Source organism: Colias philodice, chromosome 7, assembly GCF_061535455.1.
Source record: "Colias philodice isolate Cphi_HAF_F1 chromosome 7, ilColPhil1 Martin Lab GWU primary, whole genome shotgun sequence".
NCBI classification, from domain to species: Eukaryota; Metazoa; Arthropoda; class Insecta; order Lepidoptera; family Pieridae; genus Colias; species Colias philodice.
The window spans coordinates 7394728-7396103 of record NC_143092.1 but is presented as its reverse complement, the minus strand read 5'-3'; the positions used below and the strand labels follow the sequence as shown (position 1 = coordinate 7396103).

The 1376-nt window shown below is 37.6% G+C and overlaps 1 protein-coding gene across 1 annotated transcript; it reads left to right on the top strand.

Annotated features, from left to right (window-relative positions):
* LOC149487179 (uncharacterized) lies at window positions 1-1376 on the top strand. Its single transcript, XM_089697455.1, has 2 exons — window positions 1-159; window positions 323-1376. The coding sequence occupies exons 1-2, from the start codon at window positions 139-141 to the stop codon at window positions 1217-1219; spliced, it is 918 nt and encodes a 305-aa protein (XP_089553581.1). The 5' UTR covers window positions 1-138; the 3' UTR covers window positions 1220-1376.

The window sequence follows — 1376 nt, the reverse complement described above, 5'->3', positions numbered from 1 at the left end:
CTAGCGGAAAGTTGTATAAAACCGCATATAAATACGTGAACTTGATATTTGCTTACACTTTTCCGAGCGCCACTGAATAGGGCACTTTCCTTGAGCGTTTTCCGAGCAATGTGATTTCGTCTACAACAAGAACATATCATGGCAAAAAAGGAAATTTATGTGAGTATTGGGCCATAGTTCATTAGCGTTACGTTACCCGTTACAGAATGATTTGTGAATGGCCTCGCTATAGTACTAAATGATAACAAGGAGCTTATTGATCGTTTACAAAGCGCTTGTTGAATTTACTATGACGAATCATTAACATAAACGTATATTTCAGATCTTCATCGCTTTCGCCGCGTTGGCATTCGCTACTGAGGCGGAGGACTCTGAGCAGAAGAAGCGTGGTGCCGGTAAAGCTAATGCTTTAAACGCAATACCAACAGGAGCCCAGAAGCCAGAATATACGTACAGCATATATTCCCAAAATTCTGGCGTACAGAGCAATCCTAGTCAGACATACCAGAGTCAAGTGCCGAATTCTTTCTATCCTAATCAAGCCCCTAGTCAATACTATTCTTCAGGAAACTCGGCCGAATCCACTTCTGTAAATGTACAACAACAAACCAATAATGTGCCCCAACAGACACATTTCTCGCAACTTAATTATGTACCGAACTCAGCGTACCAACAAAAATATCAAATCGTACCTTCAAAGCCCAGTAACAATGTGCATTTAGCCGTTTTACAACAGCCGACTCCTTATCCAACATCTTCCTTATTGCATTATCCGCAAATGCAAATTGTTGCAGCAAATCCCACTTCGCATATAAGTCCACATGGTTCTATTTTCAGTGGGATAACACCGCACAGCCACTTCAATTTTCCACACTATCAGTTACCAGCCTTTGGAAATCCCTTCTTAACTCATCCTTCTACAATGGTGTTTGTTCCTCAAATTAATCCCAACTTATATAGTAACCTGGCCTATACAAGTCCATCACAGGGGGTTGTTAATTTTTATTCGGGGTCCACGCAGGCAAAGCAGAGTTATCCTTCTAGTTTGTCAATTTCATCTTCTAATGAATACGAAAAGCAACATGGAGCAGTGCCTCAATCAAGTGTGTCGAAAGAAGATAATGATTTAAGTCTTCCAAGTGATTATATTACTTCAGATGCTAATAATGCTTACAAAAACGCGTATAGTACAGGTCGCAATTCATATACAAAGATATAGATTTATATTCAGCCAAAAACATTTAATGCTCTATTGTTTTATATTAAGTTATGATAATTTTTGTTAACGTATTTATTTACAACTGTGTTTATGTTATGTTATATTGTTATTATTGTTGATTGTATCGTTATTGTTTTATTAAATGTTTTTTAACAAA

Excerpts from the sequence above, each read along its gene's own strand:
- LOC149487179 (XM_089697455.1), top strand. The coding sequence starts at position 139 with ATGGCAAAAAAGGAAATTTAT. Across the intron at positions 160-322 it reads TGGCAAAAAAGGAAATTTAT|ATCTTCATCGCTTTCGCCGC; the intron begins GTGAGTATTGGG and ends CGTATATTTCAG.